Genomic DNA, 22,624 nt, shown 5'->3' on the forward strand with positions numbered 1-22,624 from the left:
TTGGCTGAAAGCAAAGAACATGAGAAAATGTTTACTTGTATTTTATTGACTATGCAAAGGCATTCAACTCTCTGGATCATAACAAATTATATAACATAACATTGAGAAGAATGGGAATTCCAGAACACTTAATTGTGCTTGTGAGGAACCTGTACATACACCACATCCAAATTTATTGGCATAGATGAATAAATGCCTCCAGTGTGGCATCCATTTGCTGAAACATCCCAATGGGTATTCCACCAATTCCTGGAGCCTTTTTCTTCCACCAATTCCTTCAGTGCAGCTTGGACTTCTTCCTTCAGTACCATCAGTTCTTGATCATATGCCACCTCCTGAAATAGATGAACACTGACCCATTCTTTTTGGTACAGTGACTGCATCCCTTCCATCTTCTTTTGATGTTTCCTGTTGTTGGAACAGAACAAGGGGATATTGCATAGTTTAAAATCAGGAAGGGAGTGTGTCAGGGTTGTATCCTTTCACCATACTTTTTATTCAAGCTGTATGCTGAGCAAATAATCTGAGAAGCTGAACTATATGAAGAAGAACACAGCATCAGGATTGGAGGAAGAGTCATTTGCAACCTGCGATATGCAGATGACACAACCTAGCTTGCTGAAAGTGAAGGTAACTTGAAGCACTTACTGATGAAGATTAAAGACTACAGTCTGTGGTATGGATTACACCTCAACATAAAACGAAAATCCTCACAGCTTGGACCAATAAGCAGCATCACAATAATGGAGAGAAGATTGAAGTTTTCAAAGATTTCATATTACTTGGTTCCACAATCAACACCAATGGAAGCAGCAGTCGAAAAACCAAACAACGTATTACACTGGGCATATCTGCTGCAAAAGATCTCTTTAAAGTGTTGAGGAGCAAAGATGTCTCTTTGAAGATTAAGGTGTGCCTAACCCAAGCCATGGTGTTTTCAGTCACCTCATATGCATGTGAAAGCTTGACAAAGAATAAGGAAAACCAAAGAAGAGTTGATGCTTTTGAGTTGTAGTGTTGGTGAAGAATACTGAAAGTACCATGAACTGCCAGAAGAACAAACAAATCTATCCTGGAAGAAGTGCAGTTGAAAAGCTCCTCAGAACTGAGACTGGCCATACTTCCTATCTTACCTGTTTTGGTCATGTGATCAGAAGTAATCAGTCTCTGGAAAAGGATATGATGGTTGGTAAAGTGGAGGGTCAGAAAAAGGGGAAGACCTCAGTGAGATGGATTGACACACTGGCTGGAACAGTAGACTGAAGCATAGCAAGGTTTGTGGGCTGGCACAGGACCGAGCAGTGTTTTGTTCTCTTCTGCATAGTGTCAATATGAATCAAAGCCTTCCTAACAACAACAGCAATCTAAAAAAAAAAAAGCAAAATTCAGATAACTTTTTAGCCTATTAAGAAATTTATGTGGAAATGTTTTCATTATAAATGCACGGAGCTTAAAATTTTTCACTGTATCTTGCTGTCTTGCCAGCAGTTATGATTGAAAATCTAAAAAGCCAAATTAAAAGCCAAATGTAGCCTTTTAGAGAGAAGTTGATAAAAAATATCAAGTTCTAAACAAGCCAAAAAATAGCATATAGAATTATAAAAAAGAAAAAATAGAGTTTACAACCTTCTATTAAAATTACACAATTGGAATCTATAACATCCACCTTTAGTAATTCTCTCAGCATTCAGCTACAAACCAGTTTTAAATTAAATGACAATTACCTTAGAACACTGTCTGTCTACCAGCCTTAAAACAATGCTTTGTATGGTACAACCCTGATGAAAGAGGAATAGCCAAGCAGTTCCCTCTTGGTTACATGTGTATGTAGAAGAAGTACCACAAACATGCTGAGCCAAACCTCTGAAAGTCTGGCCCAGCCTCCAGCAGCTGGAGAATAGCTCTTGTAGATGTGCTATATTAGTATGCAACACACAGAAATAAAACGTTTTCTTTTTGAGTTAAGAGCATGGGGTAACTTTTGAGGTGAAGAGAGGTAAATCTCTAATAAGAAAAGATCCTCTAATCTTAAGAGTTAGAAAGGAATGTTGTTGGCCTTTGGCACAATTAGTCTCTGGCCACTTCAAAAACATCAGCAGAGTTCTGTCTGAACTGTTTGGGACAGACTGTTGTTCATTTAGAGGGGCTTTTCTCTGTATGGTAACCTAACTTTAAAATGTGCCTGGATATATTGAGTTTCTGGGAATTTTCATTCTCCAAAATATCAAAGATGGTAGTTTGTTGCTTTTTTTTTTTTTTTTTAAGTAGTGGGATTGGGATGTAAAATGAGATTGGTTTTTGTGTCATTATAGTAGCAAGTACAAGAGCACATGATTCTACATAAGTTGGAATTCTGATTAGTGAGTATGCCTGTTGTTTAATATTGTTATTAAATAACAAAAATTACGAAAGTACTATATGCCATTCTGATACTATACACTTACTTCTAGTGCACCAGCATTTTAGATGGATCTGTCTGCTATGGAGGCTTATGATTTTGCCACATCATTTTTTAAATATAAAAAATGTGTTTTTAGTAAAGAAACATATTGAGTGCTTCTTTCTCGTTCTTTCAGGCTGGGGAGGGCACACTGCCTCATGAATTCATGGAAGGTGTAGAGGGAATTGCAGGAGGTTTTATTTATACTATTCAGGGTAAGTCTGTTGGTTGGAAGTTGAAAAGCCTGCTGAATGTTACATACCTAACCTAACTTTATACTTTGACATAAATAATATATAAAAACATAATTTTGTGTGTGTATATATATATATATATATATATATATATATATAGCTTTATACCTTTATTGAGATAGTTCACATACCATTCAATTCATCCTTTTTGTGCAATTCAGTGGTTTTTAGTATATTCACAGAGTTCTGAAACCATCACCACTAATTCCAGAACATTTCCATTGCCCCACAGAGAAGCCCCATACCCTTTAGCAGTCACTATCCTTACTCCCTTTTCCCCACTCCTTACCTCCTTTCTCTGTGGATTTACCTGTTCTGGAATAGATAAATATGTGGTCATTTATGACTTGCTTCTTTCACTCAGCATAATGTTTTCAAGGTTTATCTATGTTTTAACATGAATCAGTACTTCCTTTATTTTTTATGGCTAAATATATTCCATTGTACTAATATACACATTTTATTCGTCCATTAATTAGTTGATGAACATTTGAGTTGCTTCAACTTTTTGGTAGTTACGAATAATGCTGCTGTGAACATTTGTGAACAAGTGTTTACATGAACATGTTTTCATTTCTTTTTGACAAATACCTAGGAATGGAATGCTGGATCATATGGCAACTCTATGTTTAACCATTCCTGGAACTACCAGGGCAAGGCAGGCACACCCATTCTCACCAGCAGTGTATGAGGGTTCCAATTACTCTGAATTGTCATCTATTTTTTTGATTCTAGCCAACCTAGTGGAAGTAGTAGCTCATTGTGATTTGGATTTGCATTTCCCTGACAGCTAATAATGTTCCATCTTTTTATGGGCTTACTGGCTTGTATCTCTCAAAAGGTAGCCTGTGTTCTACGTGTATCAGTCACCTGAAGTGACAGTTTAAAATACACATTCCTGGGCCCCACTGCCAAACAATGCTGCAGCGAAATTCTTGTAAACATGTGAAATAATTTCTCTAGGGCTGCATCTAAAAATAGCCTTGTTGTTGTTATGTGCCGCTGAGTGGGCTCCAACTCATAGCAGCCCCTCCTTGGGTTGCCGAGGCAGTATCATCATGGAAGTAGATAACCGAACCTTCCTTCCAAGAAGTGGCTGGTGGGTTTGAACCGCCAGCCTTCTGGTTAGCAGTCAAGTGCCTTAGGCACTATGCTACCAGAGCTCCTTAAAAGTAGCCTTTACTGAACCAGAAATGTGCGCAACTTCAGCATAACTAGATATTGCCAGATTGCTCCCCAAAAGTATCCATTTGACTAGCAGTGAATGCATGACAGTTCCCATTTCCCTACCCTGAAGTTCCTAACACCTGTGTTTCTATTAGATTACTTTGGAAAGAGTTTTGGTGTACCTTATATTAGAAGGTCTGGATTTTAAGTTTGCCAATAGCATTTTTCTACAGTGTGTCAATTTTTCCTTTTAGAAGGTGATACTCTCTTAAAAAACCTTCATTCTCGTCCTCGAAGACTCATTGATCATATCATTAATCTCCATGAGGAAGACTCCTTACTAAAGGAGGAAAGCAGAATTTATAATGATATTGTTTTCGTGGATGTAGTCGACACTTACCGAAATGTTCCTGCAAAATTATTGAACTTCTATAGATGGTAGGTTGTAAAAATGTTGGGTAGCCAGAACTTGTTTTATTGTTCTTCTGATGTAGAAACAATGTATCAACTTCAAATGATGATTTACAAAAAAAAAAACAAAACAAAGATACCTAAACACCCTCTCTTATGTACATTACCAAGTCCATAATATTAAGGATATTAACCTAGCAAAAATAAGACAAAAATTGATTCACTTTGCATCATTCCTACTTGCCGTGATTGTCTCAAGTCAGCATTAGACGCAAATCAGTGAGTTTGAAAATGATGGTCCATTTTCAGTTGTATTCATACCCACTTACCTAAATCCTCCAGTTATTGTCTGTCATACCCAGGTTATGTATCTGAATTCTGTTCAACTGAATATACACTATGTTCATTCTCTAAGGAGATCTGGTGGCCCAGTGTCTAAGGTATTTGACTGCTGATCAGATGGTTGGCAGTTCAAACCCACCAGGTGTTCCATGGAAGGAAGCTGAGACAGTCTACTTCCATAAAAATTTACCATCTTGGAAACCCAATTAGGGTTGCTGTAAGTCTGAATCAACTCCATGGCAGTGGGTTTGTTTTTTGGTTTTAATCATATTGATAGCTATCAGACCTGCCAGGATTTCTTGGATTTTATTTGTAATTCCTACCTTTATATAATAATAGTAATAAATTTTTCATTTACTATGGTTCAAACCCACCAGCCACTCCTCGGAAGGAAGGTGGGGCAATCTACTTCCATAGTGATATCGCTTCAGAAACCCAAAGAGGGGTTGCTATGAGTTGTTGTTTTGTAATGTGCCATCGAGTCAGACCCAACTCATAGCGACCCCTCCTTGGGTTTCCAAGGCAGTATCACTACAGAAGTAGATTGCCCCACCTTCCTTCCAAGGAGTGGCTGGTGGGTTTGAACTGCCAGCCTTCTGGTTAGCAGTCAAGTGCCTTAGGCACTATGCTACAACAACAACAATAGTTGTTATTTAATCGCTAATAAATATATATTCAGTCAGTATTTAATTGTAAGCTGTATTTAATAGCAGTTATTGTTGATATTATTGTTATTATGTTGTTATTGTTGTTATGTGCCGTGGAGTCGGACCCAACTCATAGCAGCCCCTCCTTGGGTTTCTGAGGCAGTAAGTGTAACTATGGAAGCAGATTGCCCAACCTTCCTTCCGAGGAGTGGCTGGTGGGTTTGAACCTCCAGCCTTCTGCTTAGCAGTCAAGTGCCTTAGGAACTACACTATCAGAGCTCCCTATTGTTATAATAAGATCCCATAATTTGCTGTTGAGTCCCTTCATACTATCTATAAGTGTGCAACCAAAGCCTTCTAACTGTATCTCCATTGAGGCTAAACCTGTTTTTAAAAACCATCTTTGTCTTTTCTTTCTTAAAACCTTGTCAGTGAGTTCCAGTGTCTGTCTTTTCTTTTCTTCTGTTGCCCTTAGCAGAGTGGGAATTTATCAGGTACTTTATGAACATGGTTCTTGGTCCTGAGAGGTAGACATTCTAACTAGCATATGAAAAGTGATATTCTGTAGTTGGGGCAAGTTAATATGATATTGAAGGTGTCCTGTGGATGGATGTAAATGAGGGTTGGCAATTTAGGTATTTCTAGAAAACCAAGTTTGGACAGCTGTAGTAAGAAAATTAACTTTCCTTAAGCTCAGGAAAGGAGCTCTGGTAGCATAATGCCTAAGGCACTTGACTGCTAACCAGAAGGCTGGAGGTTCAAACCCACCAGCCACTCCTCGGAAGGAAGATGGGGCAATCTACTTCTGTAGTGATACTGCCTCGGAAACCCAAGGAGGGGTCCCCAAATGTATCCATTTGACTAGCAATGAATGCATGACAGTTCCCATTTCCTAGGAGGGGTCGCTATGAGTCAGTCGGGTCCAACTCGACGGCACATAACAACAATAAGCTCAGGAATGGAATTGGGAGTTCTTGCCTAGGTGAGGGCAAAGTAATGGTGTAAAGAGAAGTTGAGTAAGATTGGATATTCCAGAAATGGGAAATCACGAACTGTATTAGGACTTAGTATAGGGCCATAATTTCCAAATTGTGCAAATTTATTTTAGTTCACATATTGTCTTCAGTTTGTTTTATATCTTTTCCTTACATATCTCTAATATCTTAGCCCCCTCCCATCAATCTCTGGCTGTTGTTGTCTACTCTGAGCTGTCATCTTCTCCACCTGAATTATGGCAGTAACCTTTGAACAAATCTGTGCTTCTGGGCTCCACTTACCCATAGCATACTCCACCCTTCTGCACTTTACACTGTAAAGTTTCAGTATTCATTTTTATTGATTTTTCAGTTACCTGAATGTCCTTTACCACAAAAGTTTATTTCTAATTTCTGTTGTTGGGTGCCATTGAGTCAACTCTGACTCGGTGACCATAGGGGTTTCTAGGCTATAATCGTTATCACCAGGTCTTTTCTCCCGTGTTGCCGTTGGGTGGTGGGTACCAGCCTTTCACTTAGCAGCCAAGCACTTTATCTTTGCACCACCAGGGCTCCTTTTTATTTCTAATTAGCAAGTAACTATTTTATATATGTCTTATACTGTTAATTAGAAATAAACTTTAGAAATAATGTTATGCTATTTTGTGTGGACCCATCAATACTAAATTAACATTCTCTGACCTAATGAAACTTTCTCCAGATTTCTGTCATCTGGTTGGTTCCCTAATAAGACAAGGTTTTTTTAAACAATGATATTCAGAGATTATCAATGGAAATGAGTCAGTTTTGCCTCTCGATGCTCTTAAATATTTCCTTTTTTGATTTCGAGATAAATAAAGTCATCATCCTGTACCTTCCAAAAGGTCATTTATAATAGTTTAATTGCTGAAAATTGTTTCCAAGGGAAAGTATGCTTCAGTGTTGTAACTCAGATTTTTTTAAACTCGTAAATATCTTTATGGTCATATACATAATAGTATAAAACCCATCTTGTTGTACAGCAGTGTTCCTATATATATAAGAGGCGAGGTATCACACCTGTTCCCTTATCCTAGGCCTTTACTATTAATAACAAATGGAACAAGGAAGCAGGGAAACTAGATGAATGAAAATGGAACTAGAATGGAAATATTCAGAATGTTCATGCATTGTGAAGAGTGTAACCAATGTGAGTGAACATTTGTGTAGAAATTGAATGGGAACCTAAACTGCTATGTAAACAATGACTGAAAACACATTTACAAAAAAAGAAGAAGAAGAAATGGGGCAAAGTTCAAATAACTAATGTTCAAATGTTTCATAGATTGGGCAGCCTGACTTGAGCAATTCTTACGACGTATGTTTGATCATTGTCCCACTTCAGCCAGATTTCTTTCTCATTGTTTTTTTTTCCTTCCCATCTTTTAAAGTCAGCTTGGTACTTTTTTCTGTTTTACCACTTACCAGTTAACAAATGAGGATTATAGTTGATAGCAGCAATTGTTCTGTTAGAAGAAATGTTCTCAGCATTTGAGGAATAAGAAACTGAAAGTGGAACTGGTATAGTTTTTAATGAAGATGTTAGTGATATCATTGCATTGGTGTTACTTGTTTCCTGGTATGGTCACACTGATTTTCATATCTTTGCCAACAGGACTGTGGAAACAACCAGTTTTGACTTACTTCTAAAGACAGATGATGACTGTTACATAGACTTAGAAGCTGTATTTAATAGAATCACTCACAAAAGTCTGGAGGGGCCTAATTTTTGGTGGGGAAAGTAAGTTAAACACTTTTAGTCCATTGACTTTCATGTACTTGATCAAATATAATTTAGAATTAAGTATGTGTTCTGGTTACCTACTACCGCTCTGACAAGAATATACCACAAAAGGGATGGCTTGAAGAAACATGAGTTTATTCTCTTACAGTTTAGATGCTTTAAGTTCAAGTTCAAAGTGCCAGGCTCTAGGGGCTGAGTGAAAGTCCCTTAACCTTGGGCTTCAGCTCTGCCTCCTGTTCCCAGCCCAGTGAAGCTAGAGGCTTTTTTCACTCAGACAGCTGCTGGCTGCTGAGACTGACAAGGCCAAGGTTGACAAGTAAAAAGCCACAGTCCCAATGTTACCAAACCATATGGCATACCATTAATTCAAGTCCATTGTAAGTCCCAAGGTTGGCAGAACATGGCAGGCTGCTAAACGACGACATGGCTACATGCAGGGTTCAAACGTGCCTAAGCTAGAGACCATTCCCAAAGCTATTTCTTATATATGGGAAGCAGACCATTCAGCTACTCTAATAGATTCCACCATGAAGTTCATTACCAGTCTCACCATGGGGAATAACTCTGTTCAGCTGCCCAGCCACTCAACCAGGCCCAGCCAAGTTGACACACAGACTTAACTACCACAGTATGCAAGTCATTTTTCATAATAACAATGTGGTTGAGACACAAAACTGCCCCGTTGGTCTCTTGGCTGTATTTTATTATTTTACAATTGTTGTTGTTGTTATGTGCCATTGAAATTAGAAAAAAAATAAATAAAAAATCTCAGGCTAATGTGACTTTTTTTCTCACACCCTAAAAATATGTGGTATTCAGAATAGAAGCTGCTATATGTTTTATTTTAGAATAAATTGTCTGATATCGCTGAAACTGTTTTCTGTGCTCCTTCAAGAATACTTATATGGATCAGTGAGGGTTTTGGGGGGAATTGAGATTTACATACACAGGTGATCTTCTGATACTTTCTATTCAGAAGCTCCATAATTGCATCTATGAGAGTATTATGCCACTTCTTTATATAAAGCACTCATTGGGATTAAAAAAATATGTTCTCATTCGTCTTTCCTTGCTTTTACAAACAAATAGCTTATCCCTTTGTAATGATAATAAAGGAATCATGATATATTAAACCAACACAAAGAAGCCAAATGATCTTCATTCTCAGTTTCAGAATGAATTGGGCAGTTGACCGAACTGGAAAATGGCAGGAGTTAGAGTACCCCAGTCCTGCTTACCCTGCATTCGCATGTGGGTCAGGTTATGTAATCTCCAGAGACATTGTACACTGGCTGGCAAGCAACTCAGAGAGATTAAAGACCTATCAGGTAATTAAGGATTTGTTATCTAAAGATCCACTCATCAAACCAAGTTTAATCCAGCCCAATGTTCTGTCACTAAAAGCACAGCCAACCCATTTTAGGGAAAGCATATTATTCTGTCAGAATAATCCCTCAAGGGTTAGGGTTATACTTTTAAGTATCCCTCAAATCTTGGCTTGAAATTCTATTCTTTCTTGAGCCTACTTACATTTCCAGCCTGTATTTACAAGTATAATCCCTGAAGGAAGAGTAGGCTGTCTACTTCTCCTATCAGGTGTCATCTTCTCATTTCATTGTGGTATGAGTGTTTCAACATTCATTCAAAATGGCCTATGCCAGGCCATTTCATCTCACTAATGACTAGAATATCTATCATCTTTATACACTCTAATTCATTTTTGACAACTTCTGCTTTTCCAAGATTTATATTTCATGCTTTCTGCATTCCAATTATTAATGGATGTTGGCAGCTGTTTCTTCTCATTTTGAGTTGGTGCCACATCAGCAAATGAAGGTCTGGAAAGCTTTATTCCATCCACATCATTAAGAGTAACTCTAATTTGAGGAAGCAGGTCTTCCCAATTGTATTTTGAGTGCCTTCCAACCTGAAGATTGATATCCTAGGCATTAGTGAGCTGAAAATGGATTGGTTTTGGCCATTTTGAATCAGGCAACCATATGGTTTGCTATACTATGAATGACAAATTGAACAAAAATGGTGTGGCATTTATCGTCACAAAGAACGCTTAAGATCTATCCTCAAGTACATTGCAATCAATGATAGGATAATAAACACCTACAAGAAGACCAGTTAATACTACTGTTCAAATTTATGCACCAATCACCAAGACCAAAGATGAAGAAATTGAAGATATTTACCAACTTCAGCAGTCTGAGATTGACTAAACATGCAGTCAAGATGTACTGATTATTACTGGTGACTGGAATGCAAAAGTTGGAAACAAAGAAGAATCACCACTAATAGGAAAATATGGCCTTGACATAGAAATGATGCTGGAGATTACATGATAGAATTTTGCAAGACCAACGATTTATTCATCGCAAATACCTTTTTTCAGCAACATAAATGGCAGTTATACACATGGACTTTGCCAGATGGAATACACAGGAATCAGATCAATTACATCTGTGGGAAAAGGCTATGGAAGAAGCTCAGTATCAATCAGCCAAAACAAGGCCAAGAGCTGACTGTGGAACAGCCCATCAACTGCTCATATGCAAGTTCAAGTTGAAGGTGATGACAATTAAAACAAGTCCAAAATATGACCTTGATTATATCCCACCTGAATTTAGAGACCATCTAAAGAATAGATTTGACACACTAAACACCAGTGACCAAAAACCAGAGGAACTGTGGGATGACATCAAGAACATCATCCATGAAGAAAGCAAAAGGTCATTAGAAAGACAGGAAAGGAAGAAAAGACCAAAATGGATGTCAGAAGAGACTCTGAAAGTTGTCCTTGAATGGAGAGTAGCTAAAGCTAAAGAACAGGCTTGAGAAGACAAAATCAAATATTATAATGAAATGTGCAAAGACCTGGAGTTAGAAAACCAAAAAGAAAGAACAAATTCAGCATTTCTCAAGCTGAAAGAACTGAAAATGAAATTCATCCTTTGAGTTGCAATATTGAAAGATTCTATGAGCAAAATACGGAATGATGCAGGAAACATCAAAAGAAGATGGAAGGTACACAGAGTCACTGTACCAAAAAGAATTGGTCAATGTTCATCTGTTTCAGGAGGTGGCATACTATCAAGAACTGATGGTATTGAAGGAAGAAGTCAAAGCTGCACTAAAGAATTGGAGAAAAACAAGTCTCCAGGAATTGACAGAATACACATTGAGATATTGCCACAAACAGCTGCCATGCTGGAGGCACTTACTCATCTATGCCAAGAAATTTGGAAGACAGCTGCCTGGCCAACTGCCTGGAAGAGATCCATATATGTACCCTTTCCAAAGAAAGGTGATCCCACAAAATATGGAAATTATCAAACAATATCATTAATATAAGGAGCTCTAGTGGCTTAGTGCCTAAGGCATTTGACTGCTAACCAGAAGGGTGGTTGTTCAAACCCACCAGCCACTCCCCAGAAGTAAGATTGGGCAATCTACTTCTGTATAGATACCAACTCAGAAACCCAAGGAGGGGTCGCCATCAGTCAGAAATGACTCAATGGCAATGAGTTTTTATCATTAATATTAGACACAAGTAAAATCTTGCTGAAGATAATTCAGAAACATTTGCAGCAAATATATTGACAGAAATACAAGCTGTATTCAGAAGAGGATGTAGAACAAGGGATAGCACCGCTCATGTCAAATGGATCATGGCTGAAAGCAAAGAACACCAGAAAGATGTTTACTTGTGTTTTACTGACTATGAAAAAACATTCGATTGTGTGGATCATAACATATGATGTCTAACACCGAGAAGAATAAGAATTCCAGAACACTTAACTGTGCTCATAAGGAACCTGTACATAGACTAGAAAGCTGACATTTGAACAGAACAAGAGGATACTGCATGGTTTAAAATCAGGGAGTGCGTCAAGGTTGTATCCTTTCACCACACGTATTCAATCTGTATGCTGAGCAAATAATCTGAGAAGCTGGACTATATGAAGAAGTATGTGGCATCAGGATTGGAGAAAGAGTCAGTAACAACCTGTGATATGCAGATGACACAACCTTGCTTCCTGAAAGTGAAGGTGACTTAAAGTACTTACTAATGAAGATTAAAGACTACAGTCTTTAATCAGTATGGACTACCCCTCAACAAAAAGAAAACAAAAATCCTCACAACAGGACCAATAAGCAGCATCATGAAAAATGGAAAGAAGACTGAAGTTGTGAAAGATTTCATATTACTTGGTTCCATAACCAACACCCATGGAAACAGCAGTCAAGAAATGAGATGATGTTTTGCACTGGACAGATCTGCTGCAAATGACCTCTTTAAAGTGCTAAGGAGCAAATATATTTCCTCAAAGACTAAGGTGCACCTAACCCAAGCCATGATGTTTTCAGTCAGTCGTCTCATTTGCATGTGAAACCTGGACAGTGAATAAGGAAGATCAAGAAGAGCTGATGCTTTTGAGTTGTACTGGCAAAGAATACTGAAAAGTACTGTGGACTGCCAGAACTAACAAATCTGTCCTGGAAGAAGTGCAGCTGCAATGTTCCTTGGAAGCAAGAATGGCCAGACATCATCTCACCTACTTTGGTCATGTTGTCAGAAGGGACCATTCCCTGGAGAAGGGTCAGCAACAAAGGGCAAGGCCATCAATGAGATGGGTTAACACAGTGGCTGCAACAATGGGCTCAGGTATAGCAAGGATTATAAGGCTGACGCAGGACCAGGCAGTGTTTCATTCTGTTGTACATGGGGTCGCTATAAGTCAGGGCCAACTCAATGGCACCTAACAACTTAACCACCACCAAACTGAGAGGTTTATCTTCCAGGACTGTATCTGATGATGCTTCACTACTATTCATGAGATCGTTTTGAATTGGACAATAATATGTTCTACTGTGCCAGGAATGACAAGTTGAAGAGGATTGGCATTGCATTCATCATTTAAAAAAAGTGACATTTCAAGATCTACCCTGAAGTAAAATGTTGTCAGTGATAGGATAATATCCTTACATCTACAAGGAAGACCAGTTAATACTACTGTTACTCAGATTTACACACAGCCACTAAAGCCACAGTGAAGAAATGGAAGATTTTTCCCAACTTGTACAACCTGAAATTGACAAAAGATGCAATTGAGATGGATTAATGACTCCTGGTGATTGGAATGCGAAAGTTAGAAACATAGAATGAAGCAACAGTAGTTGGGAAATGCTGCTGGAGATCACGTAATGAAATTTTGCAAGACCAACAATGAACTCGTTGCAAAAACCTTTTTTCAGTAACAGTGACTATATACGTGGACCTTGCCAGGTGGAATACACAGGAATCAAATCAACTACATCTATGGAAAGAGATGAAGAAGCAGCTCAATAGCATCATTCAGAACAAGGCTTGGGCCAACTTTGTTCATATGTAAATTCAAATCAAAACTGAAGAAAAGTAAAAGCAATCCACGAAAGCCAAAAAATACGACCTTGAGTATGTACCACGTGAATTTAGAGACTATCTGAAGAATAGAGTTGACATATTGAACACCAATGACCAAAGACCAGAGGAGTTGTGGAATTACCTATTTGAAGTTTTAGAAAGCATAGATACCACTTTGAAGACCAAGGTGTGCCTTACCCAAGCCATTGTCTTTTCAAGAGCCTCATATGCATGTGAAAGCTGGACACTGAATAAGGAAGACTGCAGAAGTTATTGATGCATTTGATTTGTGATATTGGTGAAGAATACTGAATATATGATGGACTGCTAGAAGAATGAACAAATCTATCTTGGAAGAAGTACAGCCATAATGCTCCTTAGAAGCGAGAATGGCCAGACTTCATCGTTCACATTTTGGTCATGTTACCAAGAGGGACCAGTCCCTAGAGAAGGTAAAGTTAGCGGGTCAGCAAAATAGGAGAAGACCCTGAACATGATGGATTGACCCAGTGGCTACAACAGTGGGCTGAAGCATAGTAATGAGGATGACACAGGACCAGGCAGTATGTTAGTCTGTTGTACATAAGGTTGCTATGAGTAGGAACAGTCTCAATGACACCTAACAACAACAATGGTGTTTCATGTTAACAGCTACTAGCTCGCTCTTTTGTATATTAAGTTTAATCTATGTTTGGCTTTTTTTTTTTTCTTTTGTGATTTGGGTGAAAGTTTACAGAGCAAATTCACTTTCCATACACTTTTATCTCATGACAATTTACCCCAATACCACAGCTCCCCTCCCACTTCCTCCTGATAGTTACCTCTTCCCTGTGTCCATCCCTCCGTGCACTCCAGTCCCCTGAGCTGTCTCCCTAGCCCTTCTTTCTCCCATGATTGTTCTCTCCAAGGAGTATATCTACCTGAGGTAAATGTTCAACTCATATGCCTGTCTCTTGTTTGGCCAGACCTGAGAGGCAGCTAGGGGCCATAGTCCCAGTGGTTCCACCAGGCTGTATCAGACCAGCAAACGTGGTCCCATGTTTGGCATTTCTCTAAAACAAAGAGATTGTTTATTATGGGAGTGGGTGTGGCATCGTCCGTACAGATGAAATAGCATTTAAACTTTTGCATTTAAATTTTCTGGGGCATGTATAGGGTGAAGATGTAAGCATGGGCATTTGGATGGCAGCTATAGGACCTAAAAGATACCAGGTAAGCAAAGCCTGAGGTGGGGGGACTGGTTTAGGGTTGAAGAAGTGAAGTTTCTATATACTGTATATCAAATTTTGGGCAAAAACAATGAGATGAAGATCTTCTAGCATCATAGCTAACATCTTGATGTTTTCATAATAATCCACCTACGTTGTTTCTCCCACAATACTTTCATGAGTTTAAACTAAAAGGAAGTATTTTCAATGGAAGTTCCCCACCCACAAAGCTTTTATACATTTGGTCAGAAATACTTTGCCCCCTTAAAACATAATAATCAAGTTGACTCAAGTTTCTGGCAGTATGTCTTCTAAGAATCTTAAATGACACTTCTGACTAAAATAAATAAAATACTAGATATATTACTGTAAAACATCTTTTTAAATACATTGATTGTTGATCCAGAAAAAAAAAAAAAGAATCCACAGAGACCAAAACTAGAAATTGGGAACCCTGGGAGAAAACAAGCACAAAGCTGGCTTTGCTTCAGAGATTTCTGCTGAATTCTGGATTCTTTCAACATTCCCTTTAGCCAAGAATATGCAGCAGGCAGAAGATAAAGTGAAGTGTCTGCCCAGTGCAAGCCCTGCATAGAGCTGGGACCCCAAACCAGTTTATCCTTAGAGTTCAAGGATGAAAAGAAATAAATCCAAATGTACTTGGTTGGCTTTGATAGTATTATAGGAATAACTAGTCTTATAAGAATAATTTTGTCATCTTTGACTTAAAATTGAATGTAATAATTCCATTTTCTGTGTCTGATAGTTCTAGTGTCTTCGCAGGTCTTTGCAGTTTGTTGTTCATACTGACTTGTTCATGAAGCATTCATGGAGTTTACTGATATATTCAGATCCTTTGGGGCCAGGAGCAGTTCATCTTTATAAATTGAGGCCTGTATTTTAAATGCATTCCTACAGAGGATTTATACTTTTTTTCTGCCACACATCTAAGGACTCTTTAAATTTCCATGAACTGTGAAACACTTTAAATCTATGAACACTTGAAATTTCTGGCTTGAGACTTTTGGGGGTCCACAAGGATTAAACACCAGCTATTTGCCTTCCTACAGGCTGTGGTTACAGATGCTCAGGGGAGACTTCATTCCACCCAGGACCAAGACTAAGACAGTCAAGCCTCCCTCTCACACAAAGTTTTCTCTTGTATACTCACTGAGGGTGTCACCTTTCTGGGATGCCAGTTCTCTGTGGCAGTTTCTGGTCAGGCTGCTATCCCTGGATATGGCCTTCTAAAGCCTAAAGAGTCTAAGGTTCTCAAGGCATATGCTGACTCTAGCACTTCACCTACTTTTAAGTTTTCCTTTTCAGACATGCTTTAAAAACGTATTTTTAATTTTACCCAGCATTTTTGTGTCCTCTAATTGAAATGGTTTCTCTGTATATGTATTTTGCTATATTGCTGGAAACAGGACAATTCCCGCAGTGAAGTAGCAGTCTAATGGTTTAAGATCTTGGATTAATAAGTATGACAGATACATATTTCAATCCCTCCTACCCAGTTTACCAGCACACTCTGATTCTGAGCAAGTAGTTATCTCTCTTAGTTTCTCATTTATACAAGGGAAATAATTCCTGCCCCAAGGGTAACTGTAAGAAATAATATTTATAAAGCACTTACTACAGTCCCCAGAATATTGTAAGCCTTACATCAGAATGGTCACTATTGTTAGTAAAACTCTAGGAAATATTAATAGGAATTTTAAGCATCAGTAAGACTTACTGTATTAGGATTTGAGCCAAGTTGTACTGAACAGATGTATCATTTGGCAGTGTTTTTAAGGCTATATAACCACCTTTTTTCTAATAGCAAATATGAAACCCCATTTGATTCCCAAATTTTCTGTTTATAGAATTTAATTTGCTTTAATCCATACACATTGCCATTGTTTCTGTTTTACCAAACCACATGATCACAGACATGGTGCTTCCCTAGAATCATGGGTTCCACCCCGTACACCTCGAGTGGGGGGTCACAGGTACTTTGACTATTTGAGTTGTCTCTGGAATAATGTTAGTTTCATTGGAATATATAAGTTGCCTATATGCATGTTTTCTCTCTCTCTTTTACAGTTTCACAATTCTCAAATCAGGTTTTGTTTTGTCTTTCAACAGGACAGCCTCTGGCTATGTGAGAAGACGTGTGAAATTGGAATGTTGTCTTCTCCTCAATATTCTCCACAGGAACTCACAGAACTCTGGAAATTGAAGGAATTGTGTGGTGATCCTTGCAAATGTGAAGCAAGATAATAATGGTTTTAATTAACAGTGTTTAAAGATCGGGGTAAACAGGGTAAAGTGAATAATAATCTGAGTATAAGTCTGATGAAAGCCTGAGGTTATGTGGTCCTTCAGGATAGTTCTAGGCTGGCCCTTTCACCTGTAATCAATGTGGTACTCTTAATATTTGCACAAAATTTCCTCTTTAAAAATCAACTACTATGGTAGCCTAAGAAAAATTCTATTTATGTACTGGAAAATTTGAAAAATGCCAAATTCTTTATAAAAAGAAAAATATTTCTAAATCCTAAAGCATTGTTTATAATTAAATAAGTTACTGTTACCTATCAGTTAATGATTAAAACTTGGCCTATTATTTCAGAAATCTTTAGTAGTAACTGAGTGTTTGAATTTCCACCTGGATTGCAGAATAGCTCTGTATAGTAGAATTAAGGTAATTAAAGGACAAAAAGAACTCATAGAAATGCTACTTGATCATGTTACATGTGCAGTGGTCACTTCTTAACACCAAAGTTTGGGGATTTCTGAAAGTAATACCAGATTTCGTGGATCTCTGAATGAAGTGGACAACTTGAAAAGAAACCAGTATAATTCTCAGTTCTGGGCTTTGTTTTTAGGAGGTTCATTTATTAAGTAGGCTAATTCCCAAGTTTTCTTTTGCCATTTAACATAAATGCTAAAGCTCACAATTAGTGCTCCAATTAAAAAAAAAAAAGTGAATGTGAATAAAAGTAAACACTCCCAGGTTTAGTGCCAGAGGGAAGGATATTTCTAAGTAGCTGATACTTTGAAAGAATTAACTTTGCTTTCCTCCTATCATTGCTAATATTTACCTAAAATAAGTGAATTTTAATCAAAAATGGTAATCTATAAAAGAAGATAAGCCCAGTTTAGGCCTAACTATAGGGAAAAAACATATGATTAATTTTTTAAGTACTTTAAATACAGTACGAGTAAGAAGAGATATAATAATGTTATAAATAGTAGAGGATGTACCTCCCTAAGTTTATGGACCTTTACCAAAATGACGAAGCAAATCATTTTAGTAACTTTTGGAAATAAATAGTAGTTTCAATAGAGAATTCCATTAAAACTAGTCTTTGACAGACATTAACTGTGTTCAGATTACATTAGGCTAGCTAGTATCTATTTAATATTTAAATCCTCACATAATGAAATGCAGTGATGAACTGTAAAAATAAATATTAAATAAGAAAATCATTAGTAGGTACAAAGCCTTTATTATATATTATACAAGCCTGGAAATGGTCTCTGTCCAATGAAAAATGAACCTTTTCTATACTTACAGCAAGTTGTAAAATCCTATTTTTTTGATAGTAGAATTGTTTACATGAATTAGTTATCTCCAGGAAACCCCATTCGTGATAAACAGTCCAGTTTCTGAATTGTATTAGTTGGCTATTACCATCGCACTAATAGACAATCTCCATTTTCCACAGAATAAAACTGTAATGACTGTTGGTCATTTTCTAATTCAATTTCTCTCCCCGGCATCTGTTGGGGGGAGGGGGAAAGATTGGTGGAGTGATTAAGACAGATCTGACAGAGCATGTTATATATAGCCCACAAATAGTAGGTTACCCTTAAAGCCAAAAAGAGACGAACGATCTCTACTTAGAATCAAGCAGTGTTATTTATACACTTAAAATTTTAATATCATGTCATACTGTGGAGAACTAAGTTTGAACTTTGTATTTTGCCAGCTAACTTACTTTGGTACTTTCGTAGGACAACAGAAGTTCTGATACTGGAACTTTCAGAAGACGTGACAGCAATCCTTTCACCTTTTGAATTGTCATGGAATCTATTAAAGAAAATCATAATTCTCTCAAATGACAGTTGACCTGTAAAATGAGCTCACGTGATAAGAACACAAATGCAATGACAGCTATATCTGCCATTTCATAGTATTAATTTACCCAACTAAATAATTAGGGAATGACTTTCTAAACTAAGTGAATCACAAAATCAGTTTCACACAGCTTACTTTAGTTACTTGGTAAGATGTGGGAAACAAGCCAATGCTTTGACCTAAGTGCCCTGTGACAATAGTTTGATACTATTTCAATGGTGTTTAATATTTCTTCCTTAATCTGAATAAACAAAAATATTCCCAGCACAGAGGAATAAATGTAAGTGAAGTCTTGTGAAGCCTTTGTGATCACTTTACTTATGAATTACTGAAAGAGCACTAAAGTGGTACTTGGCACCCTAAGAAAACCTCTTAACGTTTCTGGCCTTAGTTTGCTCATCTATAAAAGAGGAGGATAGACTAAGTAATCTATAAGGTCCCTTTCTAGCGCTGCCATTCTATTACCATCATAATGTGTACATGTTCAATTAACATACACATAAAAGTGACCACCAGACATGAGAATGTAATTGAAGTGAATAAATGCTTTGCTTTGTTTAGAAAACATTATGAACTTCTTTCCTCCAAAGACGGGTTGTAGTAAATATTAGATATTTGGTTATGAAAAATATAGTTTCTTTGAAGCTTTATCTGAAAGTACAACAACAATATAGTGTTCCTACAAATATAATGTATTCAAACATATTTTTCTATCAAAAATCTTTTTTTTATAAGCTGTCAGTGTTTTTATGCAACTTGTGATAATAAACGTTATCTTTATTTTAGAATAAAAATTGGCCTTTTCGTTTATGTTTTGAATACAAAAACTTCATAGATATTTAATTAACACAATTTGCTCTCCTATATGCATATAAAAACCAAAAACCAAACTCACTGCCATCAAATCAATTCTGTCTTACAGTGACCCCCACTGGATTTCCAAGGCTATAAATCTTTACAGAAGCAGACTACCTCATCTTTCTTCTGCAGAGTGGCTGGTGGGTTCAAACCATTGACCTTTGGTTAGCAACCAAGCCCCTTACACCAGAGCTCCTTATTGTATAAGTATACCCCAATATATCCGGGATAGAAATGCAAATTCTCAGCAGGTAGTCAAACGGAATGAACCAGTTTGAAGCCCTGCACCAAAGCTATTCAAGGAGTGGATAATTAGCTCCATTTTACAGGTGATGAAGACAGCGGTAGAGACATGCCTAAGATCACAAAGCTTCTGGAGACGGAACCAAAACACAAACCCAGGTGATAGATAATCTCTTCTTCAAAAGATTTAGGTGGACTGGTTTGCACTGTTTGGAGGGTTACAGTTGTAGTAGGTTACATTTACACACCTGCGTGTGAAATGACACATTCTTAATTCATGCTAGAAAATAAAAAGTTTGGTCATAAGACAAAGTAGAAATGAGCTAACTTGTACTGTGGCAATTTGCATGTAATAATCTAAGTAACATTAGCAGTTTTAAGACCTTAACATTCTGAAAATGGGAAAATAATTATCTTTTTACCTCCTTCTAACCAATGTTAAGGTTAATGAGTATACACCCAAGCATATATGGGTGTCATAATATATATTAGTCTACAACTTGTATTTATTATATGACGGTACATCTGTATATGCCAATTTCCTCTAGGCTTGCACTGTTAATTAAATATGGCAGCCACACGTATCTGTTGGGCCCCTGAAATACGGCTCCTATGACTGAAAACCAAATTTTGTATTTCATTTTAATGAATTTAAATTAAAATCACTGATGTGGCCAGTGCAGCTGTCGATCTACTTCATTCTCTTTAATGATGGAGAATACTGTGTAGTATGGCTCTACCAGAAGTTATTGAGCCATTCTCCATTAGTAAACACTTAAGATTGTTTTTATTTTTAACATTATAATAAGTGCTGCAAACATCTATAACAAGTGTTTAGTCAGAGCATATATATATATTCTTTATTTCTATAGCATTTACTACATGGCTTTACAAAAAGGCTGTACCAATTTCTCATGCCAGCACTGGGTATGATGATTTTCTTTAATTTTTGCTAATCTGATAGGCAAAAAAAAAAAAAAAAAAGGCACTACAGTACTTTACATTTCTCTACAACTTCCCTTCTTATAGGCTATTTAGCTGTGTTAGTGGTGTTAGATATTTAAAACATGTGGCATAAGAATTAATAGAACTCTTATAATCTACTGGCTTACTGCTGATTTTATAGAATGCAGGATTCAGATTCTAAGCAGCTTAAACAGTAATTATTACACACAGTTTCTATGAAAGATTCTAATCACTGCTAGTAAGTTCTACCTAAAGATTAGTAAGAATCAGAGCATGAAGCAACTAAGTTCCCCATGGGTGTTTCGAAAACAGGTAACTGAATCTGAAAAGAACTGGGACGTTAGTCAGATGTACACCATGTTAGAAGAGAAGGGTGGTGGACATACTATCACCATCAGGCTAGGACTGCATCCATGCACAGGCTCAAAGCACACATACAGACAACAGTTCTTGACTGACAGATGACAGTGCTTTCACAGGGCAGGCCCCAAAAAGGAAAGTGTAACAGAGATCTTAAAATCAAATATTTCTTAGTTGTAATATCCCCATGAATTGATTTACTGGAAAGTAAAAGGAAAAGATGCAAAGACGTTCCCCTAGCCAACTAAAAGAAATTATGGCCCTCTTTTACTTGTCTGTTCCCATGAGAGCCTTTATTGATAGCATTTAAGTTTGCAAAAAGACTAATGGAGAACCACGTATTTTAATACCTTGTTATATAACAGTAGCAAAATTGCAGGTCACTTAAGAATAAAATCTGGATTGCTACTAAATAAAATTGGAGAAATAATGGAAAATTAACACTAGATGGATAAGTCAATTAGAAAGGTATTTCTTTGAGCTCAACAAAGGCCTTTCATTAGCTTGTTTTATTTGCTAGAAACGAATTTAAAAATCAATATGAATTCATTGCACTGATAGGCAAACAAGTTAAAGTAGTTCACTAGAGTCATTTAGGGTGATTTCTTCTTCAAATCATCATGGCTCTAAATTTAACCTGCTTTTATTTCAGCATTTATCTATGAATCAAGTTTAATATTTAGAATCTACCATATTAATTCATATTTAAAAAAAAAAAAACTAAAAATCTTTTCAGTGAACGTTTAAAGTAAGTCATGTTAACCTGATTAGTTTACACAAAAGTAGTTTCTGAATAAATCTAATTTAGTTCCAGTATTAAAAGAACCAAACCTATTGACTGCTATTGTCATCAACTCCAACTCAGGTACCCTATAAGAACAGAGCAGAACTGCAGTATAGAGTTTCCAAGGCCATAATCTTCAAGGAAGCAAACTGCCACATCTTTCTCTTGCAGAGCAGCTGGTAGGTTCCAGCCAGTGACCTCTCAGTTTGCAGCTGAGCACTTTAACCACTGTACCACCAGTGCTCCAATTTCAGTATTACATGTTTAAATAAAGTCCTAAAGTGGTTAGTTTTCCTAAGAAAACCATTTCAGTGTGTCCAATAAAAGAGAGAGGCTTAGAATTGTTTCTGCAGGAATGCCACATCTATAAGGAAGCTAACCTAAGCCAGTTGTCATGCTCACATGCCTTTGCTTTAAAATGCAAGCATATGCAGGGGCTTCAAATTTTAATGTAGACTATTTTCAAGATGAACTGTTAAAATTTGGGGAATACTTGAACTTTTGGGGAACAGTGATGTTAACATGATTGTATTTTAGAATATAAAAGACTAATGAGCTCTGGTAGCATAGTGGCTAAGGCACTTGACTGCTAACCAGAAGGCTGGCGGTTCAAACCCACCAGCCACTCCTCGGAAGGAAGATGGG

The 22,624-nt window shown here is 37.2% G+C and overlaps 2 protein-coding genes across 2 annotated transcripts in view; one reads left to right on the forward strand and one right to left on the reverse strand.

Annotated features, from left to right (window-relative positions):
* Positions 1-16,904, forward strand: part of B3GALNT2 (beta-1,3-N-acetylgalactosaminyltransferase 2) — a 126,439-nt gene extending 109,535 nt beyond the window's left edge. The window contains exons 7-12 of the mRNA XM_007938469.1: positions 2,577-2,655; positions 4,116-4,299; positions 7,890-8,015; positions 9,187-9,346; positions 14,587-14,643; positions 16,770-16,904. Coding sequence (XP_007936660.1) covers positions 2,577-2,655; positions 4,116-4,299; positions 7,890-8,015; positions 9,187-9,346; positions 14,587-14,643; positions 16,770-16,904 — 741 coding nt within the window. The remainder of the gene's footprint in view (positions 1-2,576; positions 2,656-4,115; positions 4,300-7,889; positions 8,016-9,186; positions 9,347-14,586; positions 14,644-16,769) is intronic.
* Positions 16,905-18,317: 1,413 nt separating this feature from the next.
* The window catches only part of TBCE (tubulin folding cofactor E), a 156,174-nt gene continuing 151,867 nt past the window's right edge, over positions 18,318-22,624 (reverse strand). Inside the window, exons 14-16 of the mRNA XM_007938470.2 lie at positions 20,794-20,821; positions 18,629-18,720; positions 18,318-18,410 (exon numbers count right to left, since the gene is read on the reverse strand). Of these exons, the coding sequence (XP_007936661.1) occupies positions 18,318-18,410; positions 18,629-18,720; positions 20,794-20,821 (213 nt within the window). The remainder of the gene's footprint in view (positions 18,411-18,628; positions 18,721-20,793; positions 20,822-22,624) is intronic.

Source organism: Orycteropus afer, unplaced genomic scaffold (assembly GCF_000298275.1).
Source record: "Orycteropus afer afer isolate SDZICR_OR568_19922 unplaced genomic scaffold, OryAfe1.0 scaffold00050, whole genome shotgun sequence".
Classification (NCBI taxonomy): domain Eukaryota; kingdom Metazoa; phylum Chordata; class Mammalia; order Tubulidentata; family Orycteropodidae; genus Orycteropus; species Orycteropus afer.